At 50.6% G+C, this 22,721-nt stretch overlaps 1 protein-coding gene across 3 annotated transcripts in view; it reads left to right on the top strand.

Annotated features, from left to right (window-relative positions):
• Nucleotides 1-2,407: 2,407 nt before the first annotated feature.
• DDX11 (DEAD/H-box helicase 11) overlaps nt 2,408-22,721 on the top strand; it is a 30,776-nt gene continuing 10,462 nt past the window's right edge. Inside the window, exons 1-9 of one of the 3 annotated variants that reach the window (XM_043881623.1) lie at nt 2,408-2,552; nt 7,838-7,985; nt 11,133-11,381; nt 12,042-12,128; nt 12,373-12,521; nt 20,897-20,942; nt 21,738-21,845; nt 22,036-22,123; nt 22,499-22,713. In XM_043881623.1, the coding sequence (XP_043737558.1) occupies nt 7,842-7,985; nt 11,133-11,381; nt 12,042-12,128; nt 12,373-12,521; nt 20,897-20,942; nt 21,738-21,845; nt 22,036-22,123; nt 22,499-22,713 (1,086 nt within the window). In that variant the 5' untranslated portion in view covers nt 2,408-2,552; nt 7,838-7,841. Of the gene's footprint in view, nt 2,553-7,369; nt 7,562-7,837; nt 7,986-11,132; nt 11,382-12,041; nt 12,129-12,372; nt 12,522-20,896; nt 20,943-21,737; nt 21,846-22,035; nt 22,124-22,498; nt 22,714-22,721 lie in introns of those variants that run through there. The other 2 variants (XM_043881624.1, XM_043881622.1) reach the window with 2 other exon arrangements.

Raw genomic sequence — 22,721 nt, 5'->3', positions numbered from 1 at the left:
GAGCAAACTCTGGGAGACAGGGAAGCCTGGTGTGATGCAGTCCATGGGATCACAAAGAGTCACAAAGACATGACTGAGTGACTGAACAACAAGGTGAGCAGCACAGATGACGACCTGGCCTTGGGGTTGCTGTCTAATGTTGCAGTCCTATGGGACTGAGCCCCTAACATGTGGGATCCCAGTTACCTGCAGGTAGTGTCAAAACTGGATTACTGTGTGGTGTTGGAAAACACACACTGGACATGCCTTCAGAAAAGCTCACAGGGGTCATGCAGTCTAATCCCTGAGTGGACAAAGAAGAACCACGTCCGAGGAGGTGAAGATGTGCACCTCCTGACCAGGTGAACCCCCCGAGGCAGGACTGGGGCCAGTAGCAACAGTCCTCAACTTGGCTTCCAGAACTGAAAGTGTCATTTCACGGGGGCTCTGAAGAGCTTTGGTACCATAGTCCTTTTTGTCTCAGTGCAGAGAAGAATTCAGTAAGAGCAAAGTGGTAGACAAGTGATTTACCAGAATAGGACATGTGTGAGGCTTTTAAGCAGGCCGGCAAGAAATGCCATATGCTGAGGACGTACTGGGCTACAGTTTGATAATCAAAGGAAAAGTGGGGAGGGGGATAAGACCTTTTTTGTCTTTCTTGAGTAGACGTCATTTTCATTATTAGTTCCTCCTCCAGGTTAAGCAGGGGAGTTTTCTTGTCCCTGCATGGTTAATCTAGGTCCACAAACAATATTATTTTTCATCTGTGCAGAGAGCATGTCCTAGGGGTCACTAACTTACTGAGCTCACTGGGCCGGATGTGGGGCTCATGCCACCATTGTCTTATTGTTTGGGGGCATGTCTCGTGCTTCTGTTGCTTGGTTGTGTTGCTAAGCACACCTGCTTTCTTGAGTAATCATTAACTTACAGGAGTCTCCCATCTTTCTACTTAGAATCCCTTTGTGGGATTAACTATTTAATCACTTAGTCTGTCTCAACCCTGCTGAGGTGGGCTGGGGAGGTGCGGTCCATTCTAGAGGTAAAATAACTGGGTCTCACGTTAAGGTCAGACAGGAGCCGGGTCTATGACCAGATTGAACTTCCGGGCTGCTCACCCTCCACACTGCGTGGTGGTCCATGGGATTGCAGAGTTGGACACGACTGAGCGACTGAACAACCACCCTCCACGAGGCAGAGTCAATTTCCTGACAGGGGGTTGTGGTGAGGGAGAGTACAAGGCTGACTGCCGGACTGAGCCGGGAGCACAGCGGCTGTAATCTGATTGGTTGGAGGTGAGGTAACAGGGCAGTGTTTCAGGTTTCTTAATCTTCAACCTTCTGGTTCCAGGCAGTCTGGGTTTCACGCGCTTGTGCTCAGCTTGTAGCCACCATCCTCCCCGGAGTGAGGGTCTCAGTTCCCACCGAACTACTCAAAGATGGGTGTCAGATTATTATGTATACGTCTTGAGGAGGCTCTAGGGCTGTTTTATCAATGAACGATGGTCCTAACTTCTGTTTAACTGCTCTTCCTGGTTCTGTGTTCCTTTATCCGTAATTGCCTGTGCCTTCCCTGTGGAACTCAGGAAGGGTATCAAAAGACCAAAGCCTTTTTCTACAAACAAGAAGGAGAACACGGAGAGGCTTTTTCACCTGGGAGACCCCTGTAGGGTGCTTCTGGGTTCCAATCCCCCCTTTTCTTGGATACTTTTCAATCCTGAGGGCAACAGGTGCAGGATAAGGAAGGGAATAAAGTTTTAGATAAAGAGGTTAATGAAAAACTGGGCAGAGTAAGCTGGTTTTACCAGGCTCAGTTCCAGGGCCAGAATACAGGCTTCCTTAGTCAGCTACGCACCTGGTCCTTAAGTGTTTGATGTGCTAGGTCGCTTCAGTCGCATCTGTTTGCGACCCCCATAGACTGTAGCCCACCAAGCTACATGGGATTCTCCAGGCACGAATCTTGGAGTGGGTTGCCTGTGCTTCTCCTCCAGGGGATCTTCCCAACCCACGGATCGAACCAGTGTCTCTTAAGTCTTCTGCACTGGCAGGCGGGTTCTTTACCACTAGCGCCACCTGTTTGATAAACATGGTCAATTGAAGTCAACCGACTGCGCTCAGTATTTATGGCTGCCAGCTGGCAAAGAAACACCCGCCACGGATGGCGGCGGAGGGCGCAGAGAAGGAAGTGTACAGAGCGCAGATCACGATCCCTCCGCTGGGGTTCCCGCCCCAGCTGAACCCGCCGGGCACGCGCAGACACCAAACGCGAACTCCATCACCAGGAGAGCCAAGGAGCGCGCACGCACAGTGACCCCAGAGCGCAGCGGCGGGGCGCTCTACTGGGCTATGGAGACAGAGCCCCGGACCAACCGGCCGCGCAAGCGCAGTGGCGCAACACGGGAACCCGCCCCACCGAGCCCGGGGTGCGCACGCGCAGTGCTGCGGGGGGCGTGCAGCGCGGCGTGCTGCCCAGGGAGACGCTGACACCGGCGAGGAGCCGGAGTTTCAGGTTCAGCGGCGTCCGCCTGGACTGCTCGCCGGTCTGGCCTCGGCGGAGCAGCCCTGACGACGAGGAAGGTGAGCGCGTTGCCGAGGACGTGGAACGAGATGAGAAAGGGCAGACTGGTGGATAAGCCGGGGAGCGGGACTGGCCGGTGGCGGGAAAGCGTCCTGGGGCGGGGCCGCCGTGTGATCGACAGGCCAGGCACCAATGGGAGGGCGGGAGAGGCCGCGGGGCGGGACCTGACCGTGAGCTGGCGGCTACAAGGCGGTTCCGCCGGCGGTGCTGAGCGCGCTTTGCACGTGGTAGTACCTGCTGGTCCCTGCAGGGCCACCGAATGCGCCGTTCCCCGTCCCCTGCAAGGGACAGAGTCCCTTGGACTGCAAGGAGATCCAACCAGTCCATACTAGAGGAAATCCGTCTGAATATTCATTGGAAGGACTGATGCTGGCTCCAATACTTTGGCCACCTGATGCGAAGAACTGACTCATTGGAAAAGACCCTGATACTGGGAAAGATTGAAGGCAGGAGGAGAAGGGGACGACAGAGGATGAGATGGTTGGATGTCATCGCCAACTCGATGGACATGAGTTTGAGTAAACTCTGGGAGCTGACGTTGGGCAGGGAAGCCTGGCGTGCTGCAGTCCATGGGGTCGCAGAGTCTGACACGACTGAGCGACTGAACTGACTGCCCCCTGCAGCTGGGGAAACGGAGTCAGAGATGTGGACTTAAGCGGGGATACAGGCGGGATCCCAGATTGGGCAGTCTGACCCCCAGAGCCATCCTGCCACTCAGCGAACCCGGGTGGAGCAGTGGCCAGCCAGGAGGCCTGGGACGGATGGAATTGACCAGACTGTGGGAGGCAGTGCCGTGAAAAGTGCAGCTAAATCGTCACACTTTGTGACAGCTCCGAAGGTGTAGCTGGGTGGGAGAGAAGCAAGACAAGGCCGTGGGGTTGGAGCCAGCTGGCACCTCTCAGCCCCGCCATCCCAGATTCACAGCAGGTGGGCTAGAGCCGGGTTGTCTCCCAGGTGTGTGGAGTTAAAGCACTTTAGGGGGGGAACAGTAGGATGGTACCTGGAACACAGGCGTCTCACCTGCTCAGGCTGCCATAGGCTGGGAGGCCTGAACAGAGAACTTCTCTCTCCCAGGTCTAGAGGCTGGGAAGTCCAAGGCCCCCAGTCCTATAGAGGTCAGGACCCCACTATTAGGACTCCATGTGATCCTAATTACCTCCTTCACTTAATGTTAAAATGTTAGTCGCTCAGTAGTGTCTGACTCTTTGCAACCGCATGACCTGTAAGTCCACCAGGCTCCTCTATCCATGGGATCTCCCAGGCAAGAATACTGGAATGGGCTGCCATTTCCTTCTCCACATTTAATATTAATGACTCCCTAAAAGCTCTTTCTCCTGATACAGCCTCATGATGAGGGTTAGGGCTTTTAACACATGAATTTGGGGTCGGGGGAACACCATCAGTCTGTAGCAAGTTTGTACCCAGGTAAATAAGTGATCATCGAAGACTGAAGTAAATGAGCGCTTTGACGACTTGTGTGCACCCTGACGCTGGGAAAGATTGAGGGCAGGAGGGGAAGGGGACGACAGAGGATGAGATGTCTGGATGGCATCACCGACTCAATGGACATGAATTTGAGTTAACTCCGGGAGTTGGTGATGGACAGGGAGGCCTGGCGTGCTGCAGTCCATGGGGTCGCAAAGAGTCGGACACGATTGAGCGACTGAACTGTGTACCTGAGGTGCCTTCACGTGTCAACCCATTGAGTGAGCATGAGATTGCCGTTCCTTGTGTCTTTACACTGGTGGGGAATTCTAGGGACAACTTGTGTGTGTGTGGCCTCATGTCCAAGCAACCAGCCTGAAGAGATTGGAAAAAGTTATACCAAACATCTTTAAACAGCACTTAGTGAATCCTTTATTTTTGGATTTAGCTAAACCCTTTTTTCACTTATGGTTTAGCTTGTGCTGCTCCTGGAATAATGAGATCCCTAATTACCACCCACAGAGAAGTGAAATAATAATTACTTTTGTTCTTTATTGTTTCGTGTTGTCATTCTAAAGTTTGGTAACCAAGTCTTTTCATCCTACTTACCCTGGTGGGAGGAAGATTAGAAATCTACAGCTCAGGAGCTCAGAGGCTGCTGCTGCTGTTTAGTCGCTTCGTTGTGTCCGACTCCCTTGTGACCCCACAGGCTGTAGCCCGCCAGGCTGCTCTGCCCAGGCAAGAATACCAGAGTGGGTAGCCATTCCCTCCTTCCGGGGGATCTTCCTGACTCAGGGATCAAGCCCAGGTCTCCTGCTTGGCAGGCGGATTCTTTAACCACTGAGCTGCCTGGGAAGCCCCGGCTCAGAGGCAGATATACGTTAAAATCTTGGATTCAAGCCCTTGCTGAGCGATTGTGAGCAAATCACTTAACTTTTCTGAGCCCCTGTTTCTTCAACTGTGAAATAGAACTAATAAAAATCCTGACAAAAAAAAAAAAATCCTGACTGCATAGGGTTGTGAGGTTATATGAAAACAGTTTGAAACCATCAAAGAACTGGCCCTTGGACTAGATACTGAAGTCATAGATCTCCTCTCCCCATCCCTCTGAAGAACAGAAACCCCCTCCCACAGCCCCTACCTCAGACTGGCTATTCATTTATCACCTGTTTATTGATTGCCTGCTAAGTGCCAGGGCACCTGTTCTGAATGCTAGGGGGCAGGGAAGAGCAAGGCAGACAAGGTTCCTCCTTTTATGCTATTTATATTCTAGTGGGGGAGGACAGTAAATAAGTTCAGATAGTGCTGAGAGCTATGAACAACAAAAATACAGTGTTTCAAATAATGAGATAAAAGAATGACAAAGAGCAGTGTGTGTGTTTGGAGGGGAGGTGTTTGACCATTAGAGGGTGGCAGATAGAGTGAGAAGCCTCTGAGGAGCTGAGTCCTAAATGTCCAGGACTCCGGTCCCCAAGCAGAGAGGGACGGCAGGCAGAAGGCCCAGGCTGATTAGATCATGGCTCAGCCAGTGGTCTCTAGGCTGTCGAGTGATCTATCTTTAAAGACAGGAGATTTGCAGGGCAGGGATAGAGATGCAGATGTAGAGAACAGACACGTGGACACGGGGTGAGCAGGGACGAAGGGAGAGTGGGACAAATTGGGAGATGAGGATTAACATATATGCACTCCCACGTGTGAAACTGATAGTGGGAAGCTGCTCTTCAGCACAGGGAGCTCAGCTTGATGTTCTGTGATGACCTAGAGGGGTGGGATGGAGGAGGGCTGGGAGGGATATCCAAGAGAGAAGAGAGATGTATCCATATACATGTATCCATGTAGCTCATTCCCGTCATTACAAGTTAAGTGTTAGTCACTTAGTCATGTCCAACTCTTTGCAACCCCATGGACCGTACTCACCAGGCTCCTCTGTCCATGGGATTTTCCAGGCAAGAATACTGGAGTGGGTTGCCGTTCCTTTCTGTAGGAGATCTTCCCGACCCAGGGATTGAACCCAGGTCTCCCTCATTGCAGGTGAAGTCTTTACCGTCTGGGTCACCAGTTAAATGCCAATTAAAAAATAAAAGTAAAAAATAAAAGGGTCGGGCGGTGGGGGGAGCTCAGATTTCTCTCCTGGGATTTAGAACTAGGAAACAGAAGACTTTGCTTGACAGTGGGAGCTGAAGCCAGAAGTTAAGGGGGCTGCAGAGGCAGCATGCAGGCCAGCGTTGGGGTAAAGCTGAAGCCGCGATTGAGCAGAGGAGGCTGGGCAGGCTCCACGTGGCATGTGTTGGAGCAGAAGAACTGGGAATCCGAAGGCATTTATTGCTGGTGGACTTCCTGGAACCGTCTTAAAACCTGAACCACTCTGCAGTTCTGGTCTGCAAGAAGTAGTACCCTGTCCATGGCTTCTGCTCTTGGATTTCCCAGATTGGCTGTATTCTTAATCTCTCAGTATGTATCTTTTCAGTAAATCTCCCTTTTTTTTTTTTTTTTTTTTTAGTAAATCTCCCTTTTATTGATGCTAGTTCTCTTTTGCCGACACATGAGTTGGACTAGAACAGCCATGTGAACCTGGGCTTGGATCCCTGGGTTTCCTTTCTGAGCTGAGTCTTTGAACAGTTATTTAATTTCTGTAAGTGTCAGGATCCAACAACTATATCCTTACAATGTTGTGCAGATTAAACAAGACGACAAAAATGGAAGGGCCTGTGGAGTGTTTTACACAGGGCAGGTATTTGGGGTTTGTTAGGGCCTGTCTCCTTTCCCTCCATGTTTTAGTGGGTTTTTGATTACAGGCCTACCTCTGCTATTGAACTGTCCTGGGTTTGTCATCCTTATTTTTATCGTTCCACCTCAGTTCTTGTTTTAACTATCCCTAAACTCTTTAACTGGAAGAACACCGGGCAACTCCCTCTCCTCATAAATGAATCAATATGGTCACTGGTCTTCCTGAGGCCACTTGTGTAGCAGAGGTGTACATGGGATTTAGATTTATTCGTATTTGTACTGAGGTGAGCTGGTCCTGTTTACCTAGCTCAGAGCAGTGACTTCCAAAGAGAGAGAGCGGGGGCCAGGATGGAAGATGGTGATTAAAGGAAGAAAGGGTGTGTAAAAGCTGTCTCAGAGAAGCCAGGGTCAGAAGAAGAGGAAAAGATGGAATAAACATGGAACAGAGAACTTTTTCTTGGACCTGGGCATGCAGAGGCAGAGCACTGCTGCGACCTCAGTTCTGGGACGCCCTTCCAGTCGGTCAGGCCAGGGCCACGCAGAAAGCTTTCAGGAAGGAGGTGGGACCGTGGTTAGGGGGCGGCTCTAGTTTGTGCTGGAAGTGGGGGCTGGGACGAATTAGAAACAAACTGAAGATGCCTGTCTGGTAGGGGTGGGTGTGTGACATGTGGAAAAGCTATGCTTGTGATGCTCTGCCTGTGGATCACGACCTCTTAGGTCTTCACGGTAGAGGGAGAAAAGCAGTGTCCTGGGATGCCGGGAGGCGTGGCCGGGAGGCGGGGCGTCGGAGAAGAAAGCGAAATGGCTGCAGAAATAATGACAGGCCGTCAGGGGAAATCTCCAGGCCCTTAGAAAGGTGTGCAGGCAGGTGGGGCAGCAGGGGTTTCTGTTAGGGCTGCCTGGGCCAAGTTCCCCTGTGTCCAGTTTTGATGAGTGTCTCTGGATGAACTGCGACTCTGGCCAGGCCTCATGGGGAGGCCCACAGTTGGAGAGAGCATGACTTTTGCTTGCCAAAAATGGTCCCCCCTGGGGAGAAAGTGGGTAACTACTACTGAGGCTGCTCTTAGGAACTGTTCGATATCTCAGGCCAGTACTTGTCCATCAGAGAGCTGCTGGCTTGCTTTCCCTCCAGGATTATGGCCGACAAGACCCAGGAGGCTGGTGGCGTCCACTTCCCGTTTCCCTTCACACCGTATGCCATCCAGAAAGACTTTATGGCAGCGCTGTACCAGGTGCTGGAGGCGGGCAAGATTGGGATATTTGAGAGTCCAACCGGCACCGTAAGTATGACCAGGGGGGGCCTGAGAAGGTCTGGGGAGACGCTGATGACGAGTCAGAGGACGCCAGCATGCCCGTCTGCCTGCACAGAGAGTCATGGTGTGAAGCTTAGAAAGGTCATTCTTTCTATTTATCATTCTGAGTAAGTCACTCCTGTCTATTTATTAAACAGTTAAACACAGCCCCGGGGTCACAGAAAAATTAGGCTGGAGGCACCTGAGAATTTGAATGGTGTAGAAACCACGACTCGGAGCACTGAAACCGTCCATCTTGTTCTGAGCACACAACTGAGAAACAGAAATTACTCTGGCTTACTCACAGATCACACACGGGTTTATTCTCCACAAACTGGGTCACCAAGGGCCAGAGTAACCCAGTCTGGAGCCCCTCAGTTTTCCTTCCTGGCCTGGAAGGAGGGGGTTTGTTAGAGGTTGACCACTGAGGACTGTTGGGGTCCTGCTCCTCTCTCGCACTTTATTGTTGCAGCAAGTGCCGTGTGACAGTGGGCTGCCCGTGTGGGTGTTGCTGTGACCTCCTAGAGGACCTTTCGGGCCTCTCCTCTGTGTCCCTGCCACCTGGGGAGCTTGGCCCAGTTGGCCCGGGATGGTAATGTGTGTGTTGAGTGAATGAACAGAGGAAAGGGACTCATGTCGTCTCATCCGCTGACGGGAGTGTGTCATCCTCTCCTGGGGAGACACAGGTGGGGCTGCTCTCCTGGTTCCGTTTTGTTCCTTCAGACGCAGTGAGTGGGAGGGAGACTCCCTCCTGCCGATTCACACAGTGTGGGTCACGAAGATGCTATGCGGGATGAGGATGTTGTGTGGGACGAGGATGCTGTGCAGGTTGAGGAGTTGTTAAAGCAGCTTCTTGCTGCCAGTCTCCAGCCCTCCATTTACAGCCAGTGCACGTGGGGAATTCCCTTGTGCTTCCACTGCAGGGTTATGGGTTTGATTCCTGGTTGGGGAACTAAGATCCCAGGTGCCATGCAGCGTGGCCAAAAATAAATAAATAAATGCAGTGCATGGGACTTCTCCCCTCCCAACCCACTGATATACTGATTGGGATCAGGAGCAACTTCCTGTAAATAGATCTGAGGAGGTTCAGGTCCTCGTCTGACCATCTGCCTCACCTGATGTCATGAAGCATCTTTTCCTCTCTCTCTTTTTTTCTTTCCTTATTTTTTAAATAATTTTTTGTATTTATTTTTGGCTCTGCTGGGTCTTCATTTGCTGCTTCGGCTTTTTGCTGGTGGTGAGTGGGGGCTACTCTCTAGTTGCACTGTGCAGGCTTCTCACTGCAGTGGCTTCTTTTGTAGCAGAGCACGGGCTCTCAGGCATGTGGGCTTCAGTAGTTGCAGCTCCCAGACTCTGGAGCACAGGCTCAGCAGCTGTGGTGCATGGGCTTAGTTGCTCTGCATCATGTGGGATCTTCCCAGATCAGGGATGGAACCCGTGTCTCCTACACTGGCAGGCGGACTCTTTACCACTGAGCCATCAGGGAAGCTCTGTTTATTTTTGGCCACGCCATGCAGCATGTGGATCTTAGCTCCCCGACCAAGGATCAAACCTGCACCCCCCTGTTTGGAAGCACGGAGTCTCAACCACTGGACCACCAGGGAGGTCCCTTGTCCTCCTCTCTTTAAAGTCAAATCAAAGAACAGTGTGTGTAGTTTAAAAAGTCACATTTATCAAACTTGGTTCCTTGGGCCGGTGCTTTTAACTTTCTTATCTATTTCTTAAATACTCTTGGTTTGCATATGTTGAAATCACAAGCCGATGCTGCTGTTGTTCGCTTTATTGGCTGTGGTTGCTGGGGCCTCTTGCCATAGGTAAGATGGAGCTTTCTGACCGTCTCTTTCCTCTCCCTCTGCCCACCCTCCTGCTGCAGTTACATATTTTCGGTCTCTTTTTCTTCTCTTGAATAACTTTAAAGTCAGTAGTTGTCTTTTAAAGGTTTGCATCACTTTCAGTGTGCTTACACCTGTTCTTCTCTTCACCATCCAGTGGTGTCTCAGCATCGCAACTCATCATACAGTCATCCTCTTTGCCTGCCTGCCTGGGCTGCCGTGAGAACACACCACAGACAGTGGCGTAAATGTGGGAATTTATGGTCTCACAGTCTGCAGACTAGATGTCCAGAATCAAGGTGTCGGCAAGGTCCCTCCTGAGGGCCTGGGAGAAGGATCTGTCCACGCCCCTCTCCTGGGCATGTGGACAGGAAGCTTCCTCCTGTCTCTTTGCATTGTCTGTCTTCGTTGCCTCTGTGTCCACATTTCCCCTTTTTATTATGCAACGGTACTGTTTTATACACAGGCTTCCCTGGTAGCTCAGCTGGTGAAGAACCTGTCGATACAGGAGATGCAAGAGACATGGATTCGATCCCTGGGTCGGGAAGATCCCCTGGTGAAAGGGAGTGGAAACCCACTCCAGTATGCTTGCCTGGGAAATTTCATGGACAGAGAAACTTGCCGGGCTACAGTCCGTGGGGTTGCACAGGGTCGGACACAACTGAGACACTGTCTCTCTGGATCAGGGCCCACCCCCTCTTAACTCAGGATGTCTGTTTTCAAGCAGGGCCACGTTCTGAGATACCGGGGTCAGGGGGACACAATTCAATCCACGTCAAGGACCTCCAGGGAAAAGTCTGATGTTTAAACCAATAGATGTATTCTCCAGAACAATTGGTTTGCTTCAAAATTTCATAGCATTGGGACTCCTGGGGCCGATCACCTTCTGTCTGCGCAGATATGTTGACTGCATCCCTGCCTCAGCAGGTCGTATCCAGGATTTCATGATGTGCCCCTTTTTTTGGGGGGGGGAGCCTTAATTCATTTTCTGGGCTATTTATTCGGTTTCTGCCGTTCTTCTCATTGTGGTGGCTTGCAGTACTTAAAGGTAGCTTGATAAACCTCTTTTATTCTTTGAAGAACACAGTGAAGACATATAATTAAAGAATTTCGCTTTTATTTTTCTTTTGTTCTTAGCTGTGCTCTAGGAAAAAGCCAGTTCCCTTCCCTTTTCTTCCTTTCTGAAGTGGGTCTTGGAGCGCCCTCTGATACTTAATGTCAGATGCTTTATTACGACAGGAAAGGTCATTCGGGAAGCTGGGTCTCTTGGCCTCTATGTCTGAGGGGGTTTTTCTCCCTGTAGGGAAAATCCCTAAGTCTCATCTGCGGGGCCCTCTCCTGGCTCCGCGACTTTGAACAGAAGAAACGCCAAGAGGAGGAGCGTCTGCTGGAGGCTGGAGCCCCCGCCTCGAACGATGGGCTGGCCCCAGCCCCGGGTCTCCCATCCTCCTGCCAGGGGAACCCAGGCACCCCAGAGGCCACCGGAGAGCCCGACTGGATCACTCAGTTTGTGCAGAAGAAGGAAGAAAGGGACTTGGTGGACCGATTGAAGGTGAGATTGGGTTATGGGAGATAGGGCGATCTGGGAACGGGGCATCCGTGGTGACTTCAGGTGAATCCCAAGGCTGGACAGCGTGTGTCCTTGCTGTGTGTCCTCTGGCCACCTCCCGGGTGGCTGGTGCTGCGCCCTTACTGTCCGTGTTAAGCTGACGTCACCAGGCTTTCTCTAGGTTGGCATTCATGAGTACGTGCTAAGTCGATTCAGTCGTGTCTGACTCTGTGCGACCCCATGGACTGTAGCCCACCAGCTCCTCTGTCCATGGAGTTCTCAAGACAAGAATCCTGGAGTGGGTTGCCATTCCCTTTTCCAGGGGATCTTCCCGACCCAGGGATCAAACCCGGGTCTCCTGCATCGGCAGGCGGGTTCTTTACCAGCAGTTCCCTTTCACTGCTGGGAGAGGAACCTCACCGTTGCCAGTGGCAGCACGGACCTGGCGTCCCTGGCATCGGACCCCTTAAGGGCCATGCTGGATGGAGAGTGTGTCCTTTCTACAGTGCTCAGGGTCTGCTGGCCATGCTGCAGCCGACGAGGCCAGCAGGGCAGGGCAGGCTGCCCAGAGGCGAAAAGCCCTGGACTGGGGCACCCTGGCTCCAGAAGGGGCGTGCTCCGGGGCTTCCTGCAGGAGTCTCCCTTCTGGCGTCCCCCCTCCAGGAGGAGCAGGTCCGGAGGAAGAAGCGAGAAGAGCGCCTGCAGCAGGTCCGTCACAACGCAAAGCTCCGGTTCGCGGCCAAGCGCACGGTGAGTGTGGTCCCCGGGACCGCGCCCGGGCTGTGTCCGCCCACGCAGCTGGTCGGGGTGAGCAGCCGGGCCCTCGGCCCCTTCCCCGGGAGTGGGGCAGCCTGAGCTGAAGGACAGGTCCTGGGGCGTTGGCACCAGTCGCTCGAGGCCCATGTCAGTGGTGGGCGCACTGCCATGGCCGCCTGATGCTGCCTCGTCGGGGGCGGGGCACCGGCATCAAGGTTTCTTTCTCTTTGCCCCACAGAGACAGGAAGATGAGGAAACAGAGCGTCTGCTCCGGCTCAGCAGTGAGATGCTGGCCACAGGCACAGAGCCCGAGGAGGTGGCCTCTGGGGAGGAGGAGCTGGTCCTCGCAGAGTATGAGAGTGACGAGGAGAAAGGAGTGCCCAGTGGGTAAGAGCATCACCTCCACCCACTGCCCTGCCTGCGTCTGTGCAGGTTTCCAGGGAGTAGCTCCTTCCTCCACCCCGAGAGGCGGGCCCCCTCTTCATGGCATGGAGGACGCCCACAGCGGCAAGCCCTTTCTCTGCCAGCTCAGGCAGCTCCCTCCTCTTGGCGGTATTTGCATCTTGGCTCTGCATTCAGGGCACCATGGTCCAGCCGGGGACTTGAACCCCACTGGTCTGACTCTTAAGTCTCAGGCTCTAGCACCAAGTCAAGCTGTGTAAGGCTTGTGAGGTAAGCCCTCGAGTTGTCCTCAGGCTGAGTTTTTCTTAACCTAAGGCTTCTGTTGGTCCACACTCATAGGTTTCTAATTTGTGAGCTGTTATTCCTGAGTGAACTAGAAATGCTGGCTTTGATTTGCATTTCTGTGTTGATTAGCGATGTTGAACACCTTTTCACGTTCAGCTCTGCTTAGTCGCGTCCGACTCTTTGCAACCCCATGGACTGCAGCACGCCAGGCTTCCCTGTCCTTCACCAACTCCCAGAACTCGCTCAAACTCAACTCCATTGAGTCAGTGATGCCATCCAACCATCTCATCCTCTGTCATCCCCTTCTCCGCCTGCCTTCAATCTTTCCCAGCATCAGGGTCTTTTCCAATGAGTCAGTTCTTCACATCAGGTGGCCATAGTAATGGAACTTCAGCATCAGTCCTTCCAGTGAGTATTCAGGACTGATTTCCTTTAGGATTCACTGGTTTGATCTCCTTGCAGTCCAAGGGACTCTCAAGAGTCTTCTCCAACACCACAGCTCAAAAGCATCAATTCTTCGGTGTTCAGCTCACTTTATAGTCCAACTCTCACACCCATACGTGACTACTGGAAAAGCCATGGCTTTGACCAGGTGGAGCTTTGTCAGTAAAGTAATGTCTTTGCTTTTTAATATGCTGTCTAGGTTGGTCAGCTTTTTGCTTTTCTTCCAAGGAGCTAGCATCTTTTAATTTCATGGCTGCAGTCACCATCTGCAGTGATTTTGGAGCCCAAGAAAATAAAGTCTGTCACTTTTTCCATTGTTTTCCCATCTATTTGCCATGAAGTGATGGGAATGGACGTGTGGACCACAGCCTTGTCTAACTCAATGAAACTGTGAACCATGCCATGTAGGGCTACCCAAGATGGATGGGTTATGGTGGAGAGTTCTGACAAAACATGGTCCACTGGAGAAGGGAATGGCAAATCACTCAGTATTCTTGCCTTGAGAACCCCATGAACAGTATGAAAAGACAAAAAGATATGACACTGAAAGACATCTACAGGCAACAACACAAGAGACGACTCAACACATAGACATCACCAGATGGCCAACAGTGAAGTCAGATTGATTATATTCTTTACAGCTGAAGATGGAGAAGCTCTATACAGTCATCAAAAAGAAGACCGGAAGCTGACTGTGGCTCCGATCATGAACTCCTTATTGCAAAATTCAGACTAAAATTGAAGAAAATAGGGAAGACCACTAGACCACTAAGGTATGACCTCAGTCAAATCCCTTATGATTATATAGAAGTGACAAATAGATTCAAGGGATTAGATCTGATAGACAGAGTGCCTGAAGAACTATGGACCGAGGTTCACAGCGTTATACAGGAGGCCGTGATCAAAACCATTCCCAAGAAAAAGAAATGCAAAAAGGCAAAATGGTTGTCTGAGGAGGCCTTACAAATAGCTGAGGAAAGAAGAGAAGTGAAAGGCAAAGGAGAAAAGGAAAGACATACCCATCTGATGTAGAGTTCCAAAGAATATCAAGGAGAGATAAGAAAGCCTTCTTCAGTGATCAGTGCAAAGAAGTAGAGGAAAACAATAGAATGGGAAAGACTAGAGATCTCTTCAAGAAAATTAGAGATACCAAGGGAACATTTCATGCAAAGATGGGCACAATAAAGGACAGAAATGGTATGGATCTAACAGAGGAAGAAGATACTAAGAAGAGATGGCAAGAATATGCAAAAGAACTATACAAAAAAGATCTGAATGACCCAGATAACCACAATGGTATGATCACTCACCTAGAGACAGACATCCTGGAACGGGAAAGTCAAGTGGGCCTTAAGAAGTATCACTATGAAAAAAAAAAAAGAAGCATCACTATGAAGAAAGCTAGTGAAAGTGCTGGAATTCCAGTTGAGCTATTTCAAATCCTGAAAGATGACCCTATGAAAGTGCTGCCAGCAAATCTGGAAAACTCAGCAGTGGCCACAGGACTGGAAAAAGTCAGTTTTCATTCCAATCCCAAAGAAAGGCAATGCCAAAGAATGTTCAAACTACTGCACAATTGCACTCATCTCACACACTAGCAAAGTAATGCTCAAAATTCTCCAAGCCAGGCTTCAACAGTACGTGGACCGAGAATCTTCCAGTTGTTCAAGCTGGATTTAGAAAAGGCCTCTGCCAATATCCATTGGATCATCAGAAAAGCAAGAGAGTTCCAGAAAAACATCTACTTCTGCTTTATTGACTATGCCAAAACTTTTGACTGTGTGGATCACAACAAACTGTGGAAAATTCTTTAAGAGATGGAAATACCAGACCACCTTCCCTGCCTCCTGAGAAATCTGTATGCAAGTCAAGAAGCAACAGTTAGAACCAGACATGGAACAATGGACTGATTCCAAATTGGGAAAGGGGTATGTCAAGGCTTAATATTGTCACCCTGCTTATTTAACTTCTATGCAGAGTACATCATGAGACATGCTGGGCTGGATGAAGCACAAGCTGGAATCCAGATTGCCAGGAGAAATATCAATAACCTCAGATATGCAGATGACACCACTCTTCTGGCAGAAAGTGAAGAAGAACTAAAGAGCTTCTTGACGAAAGTGAAAGAGGAGAGTGAAAAAGTTGGCTTAAAACTCAGCATTCAGAAAACTCAGATCATGGCATCTGGTTCCATCGCTTCATGGCAAATAGATGGGGAGACAATGGAAACAGTGAGAAACTTTATTTTTTTGGGCTCCAAAATCACTGCAGATGGTGACTGCAGTCATGAAATTAAAAGACGCTTGTTCCTTGGAAGAAAAGCTATGCCCAACCTAGACAGCATTTTATTTTATTTTTTTCCACCCTAATCTCTTCAATTTTATTATAGGACACACTGGGGACAGAGGAGGGAAGTGGAGGAGGGGTGACAAGAAGGCAGCTGGGGGCCTCCCCCACCGTGCGCCTTTGAGCACAGCAGGGGGTCAGGCAGAGGCTTCAGGAGAGGATGCAAGAAGTGCAAGCGTCACCTTCCATGGGACAAGGATCCCTCATCATGGCGTTGGCCTTCTTAGCCCAGCGTGAAGGGGAAGAGTCTGCTGGGTGGGAGGGCTGAATGTCTGCTGACACCGGGTGGCTACTGGGATGGGCTACTGCCACCCACGCCTGGAAGCACCGAGACATGTTTAGTACCCTCCCTCGCTGTAAGCGGCGTGAAAGCACTGGCCCCCAGGAGGGACACAAAGATCCTGGCCACGCTTGCTGGCTCATGCCTCATTTGCTCTAGAGAAGACAGGGGAACCCGACATTTTGGTTTGAAAGGCTTTCTTTTTCCCCTCGGTGAAAACAGGTGGGGGAGAGGTGGGAGGGACAAGACAAAACACTCCCAACATCAAGACACAAGTGAAAGTGAAGTCGCTCTGTCGTGTCAGACTCTTTGCGATTGTAGCCTACCAGGCTCCTCCGTCCATAGGATTTTCCAGGCAAGAGTACTGGAGTGGGTTGCCATTGCCTTCTCCAGATAGACAGGATTTTAAAAAGCAGAGACTTTTGCTGACAAAGGTCTGTCTAGTCAAAGCTGTGGTTTTTCCATAGTCATGTGTGGATGTGAGAGTTGGACTGTAAAGAAAGCTGAGCGCCGAAGAATTGATGCTTTTGAACTGTGGTATTAGAGAATACTCTTGAGCGTCCCTTGGACTGCAAGGAGATCCAACCAGTTCATCCTAAAGGAAAGGACTGATGCTGAATATTTGTTGGAAGGACTGATGCTGAAGCTGAAGTTCCAATACTTTGGCCACCTGATGTGAAGAACTGATTCACTGGAAAAGACCCTGATGCTGGGAAAGATTGAAGGCGGGAGGAGAAGGGAACGACAGAGGATGAGATGGTTGGATGGCATCACTGACTTGAGCAACATGAGTTTGAGTGAGCTCTGGGAGTTGGCGATGGACAGGGAAGCCTGGTGTGCTGAAGTCCATGGGGTTGCAATGACACGACTGAGCAACTGACTGGATGGATGGGACTGGATGCCATGATCTTAGTTTTTTTAATGTTGAGCTTTAAGCCAGCTTTTTCACTCTCCTCTTTCACTTTCATCAAGAGGCTTTTTAGTTCTTCTTCGCTTTCTGTCATAAGGGCGGTGTCATCTTCATATCTGAGGTTATTGATATTTCTCCCTGCAGTCTTGATTCCAGCCTGTGTTTCATCCAGTCCAGCATGTCGCATGATGTACTCTACATAGAAGTTAAATAAGCAGGGTGACAAATATACAGCCTTGACATACTCCTTTCTCAGTTTAGAACCAGTCCCTTGTTCCATGTCTGGTTCTAACTGTTGCTTTTTGACTTGCATACAGATTTCTCAGGAGACAGGGAAGGTGGTCTGGTATTTCCATCTCTTAAAGAATTTTCCACAGTTTGTTGTGATCCACACAGTCAAAAGTTTTGGCATAGTCAATAAAGCAGAAGTAGATGTTTTTCTGGAACTCTCTTGCTTTTTCTGTGATCCAGTGGATATTGGCAATTTGATCTCTGGTTCCTCTGCCTTTTCTAAATCCAGCTTGAACATCTGGAAGTTCATGGTTCACATATTGTTGAAGCCTGACTTGGAGAATTTTGAGCATTACTTTGCTAGTGTGTGAGATGAGTGCAATTGTGCAGTAGTTTGAACATTCTTTGGCATTGCCTTTCTTTGGGATTGGAATGAAAACTGACTTTTTCCAGTCCTGTGGCCACTGCTGAGTTTTCCAGATTTGCTGGCAGCACTTTCATAGGGTCAACTTTCAGGATTTGAAATAGCTCAACTGGAATTCCAGCCCTTTCACTAGCTTTCTTCATAGTGATGCTTCTTAAGGCCCACTTGACTTTCCCATTCCAGGATGTCTGTCTCTAGGTGAGTGATCATACCATTGTGGTTATCTGGGTCATTAAGATCTTTTTTGTATAGTTCTTCTGTGTATTCTTGCCATCTCTTAATATCTTCTTCCTCTGTTAGATCCATACCATTTCTGTCCTTTATTGTGCCCATCTTTGCATGAAATGTTCCCTTGGTATCTCTAATTTTCTTGAAGAGATCTCTGGTCTTTCCCACTCTATTGTTTTCCTCTGTTTCTTTGCACTGATCACTGAGGAAGGCTTTCTTATCTCTCCTTGATATTCTTTGGAACTCTACATCAGATGGGTATGTCTTTCCTTTTCTCCTTTGCCTTTCACTTCTCTTCTTTCCTCAGCTATTTGTAAGGCCTCCTCAGACAACCATTTTGCCTTTTTGCATTTCTTTTTCTTGGGAATGGTTTTGATCACGGCCTCCTGTATAATGCTGTGAACCTCCGTCCATAGTTCTTCAGGCACTCTGTCTATCAGATCTAATCCCTTGAATCTCTTTATCACTTCTGCTGTATAATGGTAAGGGATTTGACCTTTTCATGTACCTGTTGGCTATTTGTATGTTGCTTTGGGCTTCCCTGGTGGCTCAGAGGTTAAAGTGTCTGCCTGCAATGCGGGAGACCCAGGTTTTATCCCTGGGTTGGGAAGATCCCCTGGAGAAGGAAATGGCAACCCACTCCAATATTCTTGCCTGGAGAATCCCATGGAGGGAGGAGCCTGGTAGGCTACAGTCCACGGGGTTGCAAAGAGTTGGACACGACTGAGCTACTTCACTTGGAATAATGTTCATTCAGTTTCCCTGCCCATTTTTAAATTGGATTATATGGGTTTTTTATTTGGTTTTTTGCTATTGAGTTGTAGGAGTTCCTAATATATTTTGGAAATTAACCTCTTATCAGATGGATGGTTTTCAAATATTTTCTCCCATTCCATAGGTTGACTTTTCATTTTGTTGATTTTTTTTTTCTTTTGTCCGGAAACTTTTTAGTTTGAAGTAGTCCCTCTTGTTTATCTTTGCTTTGTTGCTTATACTTCTCGTATATTCCAAAAAGTCATTGTCAACACCAGCGTTAAGGAGCTTGTTCCGTGTTTTCTTCTAGGAGTTTTGTGGTTTCAGGAGTTACATTTTAAGTCTTTAATCAAGTTTGAGTTAATTTATGAGTGGTATGAGATAGGTGTCTAATGTCATTCTTGTTCTTGTGAATGTCTAGTTTTCCCAGTACCGTTTGTTGAAGACACTGTCTCTTCTCCATTGGGTATTCTTGGCCCCCTTTTCAGATCAGTTGACTGTATACACAAGGGTTGATTTCTGGGCTCTCAGTTCTGTTCTGTCGGCCTGTGCATCTGCTTTTATGCCAGTTGTTGTTTTTCAGTCATTAAGTAGTGTCCGAGTCTTTGCGACCTCATGGACTGTAGCCATCGGGGCTCCTCTGTCCTCCACTGTCTCCCGGAGTTTGCTCAGATTCATGTCCATTGAGTCGGTGATGCTGTCTAACCAACTCGTCCTCTGCCACCTTCTGCTTTACTGAACTTGTGTATTAGTTCTAACAGTTTTGGAGTCACGTCTTCATGGTTTTCTACATGTAAAATCATGTCATCTGCAAACAGAGAATGCAATTCTTCCTTTCCAAATTGGATGCCTTTCATTTCTTTTTCTTGCCTGATTGCTCTGGCTAGGATTTCCAGTACTGTGCTGAGCAGGAGTGGTGAGCGTGGGCCCCCTTGGGTCTGATCTTAGAGGAAAAGCCTTTACCACTGAGTGTGATGGGACCTGCCGGCTTGTCACAAATGGCCTTCATTGTGTTAAGGTAGGCTTCTCTTCAGTTTGTTGAGAATTTCTATCATGAGAGGACATTGATTACTTTTTTAGAGCTGTTAGCTTTTTTCTTTTTTAAACAGAAATTTTATTTATTTATTTTTGGCAGTGCCGGATCTTCATTGCTGTGTGGGTTTTTCTGTAGTTGCAGTGCTTGGGCTTCTCATTGCCGTGGCTTCTCTGGTTGCGGAGCATGGGCTCTAGGGTGTGTGGGCTTCCATAGTTGCTGCTCCTGGGCTCTAGAGCACAGGCTTTGCAGTCGTGGTGCACAGGCTTGGTTGCTCCATGGCATGTGGGGTCTTCCCAGATCAGGAATCAAACCTGTGTCTCCTGCATTGGCAGGTGGATTCTTTACCACTGAGCCACCAGGGAAGCCCCAGATGTTGACTTTTGTCAAATGCTTTTCTTACACCTATTGAGATGATCATATAATTTTTTTTCTTTCATTCCACTAAGTGATTTATGACATTTATTGATTTACTTATATTGACACATCCTTGCATCCTAGGGATAAATCCTACTTGATCATGAAGCATGATGCATTAACATGCTGGTTTGCTGGTGTTTTGGTTGAGGATTTCTGTGTCTGTATTCAGTGGGGATCTTGGCCAGCAATTCTCTTCTCCTCTGTGTCATTATCGACTTTGGTATCAGAGTGACACTGGCCTCATGAAATGAGTTTCGGACTGATCCCTCCTCTTCAGTTTTTTGGGAAGCGTTTGAGAATGATTGGCATTATTTCTTTATTTGGTGGAATTGACCGGTGAAGCCACCTGGCCCTGGGGCTTTTCCGTGTTGGTGCTCAAAGGCCTGCCCTGAGCCACAGGTTTCAGCACCTGGACAAGAACTGACACTTGTGACCCCGCCCAGGGCTAAGGTGCCAGGCTGCTCTCCACACCCCATCCTGCTCTGGGGAGACAGGAGCAGCTAGTGCCCCACGGCCCTTCCCCCTGCCCCCCCATCCCCGGATTGCTGGCCTGCTCTCCTGCTCCTTGCCCGGGGACCCCTGGGGGACACGATAAAGAACTCGAGTGCAGTTTGTCAATATTCAAGCAGAAAGTGCACCTCAGGGTCCAGCCAGGCACCTGATCCTGCAGCTTAACTTCTGTGGCTTCGATGCCCTGCGTCCTGAGATGCCAGCCTCTGAGGACACGCCCCGCTGGTTCTGACCCACAGGATGTGTTTTGCCTCCTCCCACATCCAGCCCCTCACGGAGGTCATGCTGACTTTGTCCTGGGTGGCCTATGGTTTAAATCCCAGAGCTGCCCGAACAGCCCTCCACAGACCAGGAGGCCGGCCCTGTTGATAACTCCTCTCTGAGAGCCTCAGGCAATGCACACTAATGCCTTTAAAAAAAATTGAATTCTGGGTGGATTAAAACAAAAACCAAAGTCTGAGAAGACTTTCTCCGTGTGTGTGTTTTTTCCTCTCAGAGTGGACGTGGATGAGGATGACCTGGATGAAGAACACGTAACGAAGGTGAGACACAGGGTCCTGGGTCCCAGGTGAGCCACCCGGGTCTGCAGATGAGGCAGGAGCTTCGTCTCCATGTCTCCAGCCCCCAAGTTTCCGGGTGCTTGCCAGGCAGGGCCCCTGGGAGATGCCTGCGCCCCAGGGCGTTGAAGGGCAGCCTCTGGGCCAAGGGCCCAGGTCTCCATGGGGTTGATGGGAGGTGGATGAGGGGTGAATGCTCTGCCCCTGGTCTCCAGGGGTTGGTGGGCGGTGGCAGGTCCCTGTCCTTGGTCTGAGTGTGCATTTGCCTGGGGGCTGGGAGGCCTGTGTAGTTCTGACGCTGCTCCGGCTTCCTGCACTGAAGACTTTTGGTTTTCTCTGTTGACATTAGATATCCCCCCCTCTCCTTTCCCTCTCCTGGTTCTCAGAGGGGCACACAGAGAGAACTGAGCTCAGCCTCCTCCTGCTTTATCCCCACCCAGCCCCCAGCCCCTGAGCCCTGGGAGGTGTGTGTGGACCTTCACTCCCACCCCCATACCTCTGACTCTCAGAGTCCTTCTGGTGTCTGAGTTACCACTGAGGGGACACTCCCTCTCCTGACATGACCGAGCTCCCCAGTGTGGCCGGAGCAGAAGCCGAGTGTGACCCGGGGCAGGGGTCACCTGGGGTCTGCCGGGGGTGGGGGGGTGAGGGGTGGTCTCCTTCTTTAGGTCTGAGTCCTGGCCGCCCTCCCCATTCCCTTGGCCTCTTGGGCCCCGGCCCTCCTCCCTGTGCAGAGTGTTTGGGGTGATGGTCTCCCCCGACCCCCACCTCCCCCGGCAGATTTACTACTGCAGCCGGACGCACTCCCAGCTGGCCCAGTTCGTGCACGAAGTGCAGAAGAGCCCCTTCGGCCAGGACACCCGGCTGGTCTCCCTGGGCTCTCGGCAGGTGAGAGCCTGGTGCCATCCCGCTGGTTTCCATCCCAGAAGGCCAGGACCACCGTGGGGCTGAGGCGGGGCGCAGGGCAGGACGGGCCGTGCTGGTCCCTGGAAGGAAGCAGGAGGGCGGGCAGGCCAGGGGGCTCTCTCTGTGTTGCTGAGGCAGCCCCGCTTCTCTTGCCCTCTCCTCGGTCTTACAGAACCTGTGTGTTAATGGGGACGTGAGGAAGCTGGGTTCGGTGCAACTGATCAATGACCGCTGTGTGGAGATGCAGAGAAGCAAGCATGGTAGCTGCCAGTGGCCCAGGCCTCTGGGACTCTCGTGCGGCCCAGGGCGGTGCTAGGAATGGTGGGGGGGAGTGGCTCCAAGGACGTGGGAAATGGTGGGAATGAGGGTAAGGTACCCGGCTTCCTTTCTAAAGAGCCTCACATGGGGAAAAGGGGCCTGTCTGCTTTTTGGTCCAGATCTAGCCCAAAACCCTGGCTGAGAGATGGTTTTGTAGGCCTTTGCTAGAAAGACAGTAAGATGCTGGGATGTTTCAATGAGACCATAAGCAGCAGCTCTGGAAGGTCCCGCCCTGTGGGAACGGGTCTGGATGGTACAGAACCAGTCCTGGCCCCAGGGCAGCTGTGGCTTTCTGCCTTTGCCCCCGTGCCCCTCAGAGAAGAAGAGCATCACTGAGGAAGAGGAGCCCAGGAGGAGGAGGCGGAGGCAGGAGCCGAGGGCCACCTGCCCCTTCTACAGCCATGAGCGGCTGCAGCTCCTCCGGGACGAGGTCCTGGCAGGGGTGAAGGACGTCGAGCAGTTAGTGGCCCTGGGCGAGGAGGCTCGGGCCTGTCCCTACTACGGGGGCCGGTTCGCCATTCCCGCAGCCCAGGTGAAGAC

Source organism: Cervus elaphus, chromosome 22 (genome assembly GCF_910594005.1).
Source record: "Cervus elaphus chromosome 22, mCerEla1.1, whole genome shotgun sequence".
In the NCBI taxonomy this organism is placed as follows: Eukaryota; Metazoa; Chordata; class Mammalia; order Artiodactyla; family Cervidae; genus Cervus; species Cervus elaphus.
Note: the sequence above shows the minus strand (reverse complement) of the source record. Positions and strands in the feature narration are given on the sequence as shown.